This window comes from Coturnix japonica, unplaced genomic scaffold (assembly GCF_001577835.2).
Source record: "Coturnix japonica isolate 7356 unplaced genomic scaffold, Coturnix japonica 2.1 chrUnrandom528, whole genome shotgun sequence".
NCBI classification, from domain to species: Eukaryota; Metazoa; Chordata; class Aves; order Galliformes; family Phasianidae; genus Coturnix; species Coturnix japonica.
Window position 1 is genome coordinate 13,035 of NW_015439912.1, and position 1,822 is coordinate 14,856.

Sequence of the window (1,822 nt, forward strand, 5' to 3'; positions counted from 1 at the left end):
ATAACCCCATAACCCACCCCATAACCCCATAACTCACCCTATATTCCTTGATCTCCTCCTGTAGGATCTGGTCGGCGTCCGCGTACACCTCCACCTTGCGCTGCTTCTCCAGCTTCCGACGCAGCCTCGACAGCTCCTCCTGCCCCATAGCACCCCATAGCACCCCATAGACACCCCATAGCACCCCATAGGGCCCCATAGACACCCCATAGCACCCCATAGAAACCCCATAGGACCCCATAGACACCCCATAGGGCCCCCTAATGCCCCATAGACTCCCTCCACTGCCCCATAGGACCCCATAGACCCCCCATAGTACCCCATAGACCCACATAGACCCCCCATAGTACCCCATAGACCCCCTCCATGACCCCATAGGACCCCATAGACCCCTCCATCACCCCATATCACCCCATAGACACCCCATATCACCCCACAGACACCCCATATCACCCCATAGCGCCCCATAGGACCCACCTGCGCCCTCTTGAGGCTGAGGGACTCCTTGTCCTTGGCTGCCCCCACAGACCCCCATAGACCCCCCATATGACATCATAGGACCCCATAGACACCCCATATCACCCCATAGGACCCCATAGACCCCCTCCATCACCCCATAGACACCCCATATCACCCCATAGACACCCCATATCACCGCATATCACCCCATAGCGCCCCATAGGACCCACCTGTGCCCTCTTGAGGCTGAGGGACCCCTTGTCCTTGGCTGCCCCCATAGACCCCCATAGACCCCCTCCATCCCACCATAGGACCACATAGACACCCCATATCACCCCATAGGACCCCATATTACCCCATAGACACCCCATAGTACCCCATAGACCCCCTCCATCACCCCATAAGACCCCACAGACCCCCCATAGGACCCCATAGACCCCCCATAGTACCCATAGGACCCCATAGACACCCCATAGGACCCCATAGACACCCCATAGCACCCCATATTACCCCATAGGACCCCATAGACACCCCATAGGACCCCATAGACACCCCATAGCACCCCGTATCACCCCATAGGACCCCATAGACACCCCATAGCACCCCATATTACCCCATAGAACCCCACAGGACCCCATAGACACACCATAGGACCCCATAGACACCCCATAGCACCCCATATTACCCCATAGGACCCCATAGGACCCCATAGACCCCCCATAGGACTCCATAGACCCCCCATAGGACCCCATATCACCCCATAGCGCCCCATAGGACCCACCTGTGCCCTCTTGAGGCTGAGGGACTCCTTGTCCTTGGCTGCCCCCATAGACCCCCATAGACCCCCCATATGACATCATAGGACCTCATAGGACCCCATAGACACCCCATAGGACCCATAGGACCCCATAGCGCCCCATAGGACCCACCTGTGCCCTCTTGAGGCTGAGGGACTCCTTGTCCTTGGCCGCCCTGTTCTCAGCAGCGCAGGCCTGCAGCTCCCTGAGCCGACTCTGAACGTGCTCCCCCTGAGCTCGAAGGTCCTCGGCCAATTGAGCCGCTTCCACGGCCTATGGGGCACGGAAACAAGGGGTCTATGGGGCCACGACCACCCCATAGGGACACACAGACCCTGACCCCAACATTGGGACCCATTGGGACCCATAGAGCTGACCCATAAGTAATGGGATGAAGGAACCAATATGGCGGACCCATCATGGCGGATATTTGGGGTCAATGGGGTCCTATTGGTGGACATTTGGGGTCTATAGGGCCACGACCACCCCATAGGGACCCACAGACCCTGACCCCAACATTGGGACCCATTGGGACCCCCCAGAGCTGACCCATAAGTAAGGAGATG

The 1,822-nt window shown here is 58.3% G+C and overlaps 1 protein-coding gene across 3 annotated transcripts in view; it reads right to left on the bottom strand.

Moving 5' to 3' along the window:
* LOC107307273 (E3 ubiquitin-protein ligase BRE1B-like) overlaps positions 1-1,822 on the bottom strand; it is a 19,037-nt gene that overhangs the window by 6,732 nt on the left and 10,483 nt on the right. For all 3 annotated transcript variants that reach the window (XM_032441745.1, XM_015850768.2, XM_015850767.2), the window contains exons 5-6: positions 1,389-1,529; positions 38-139 (exon numbers count right to left, since the gene is read on the bottom strand). In XM_032441745.1, coding sequence (XP_032297636.1) covers positions 38-139; positions 1,389-1,529 — 243 coding nt within the window. The remainder of the gene's footprint in view (positions 1-37; positions 140-1,388; positions 1,530-1,822) is intronic.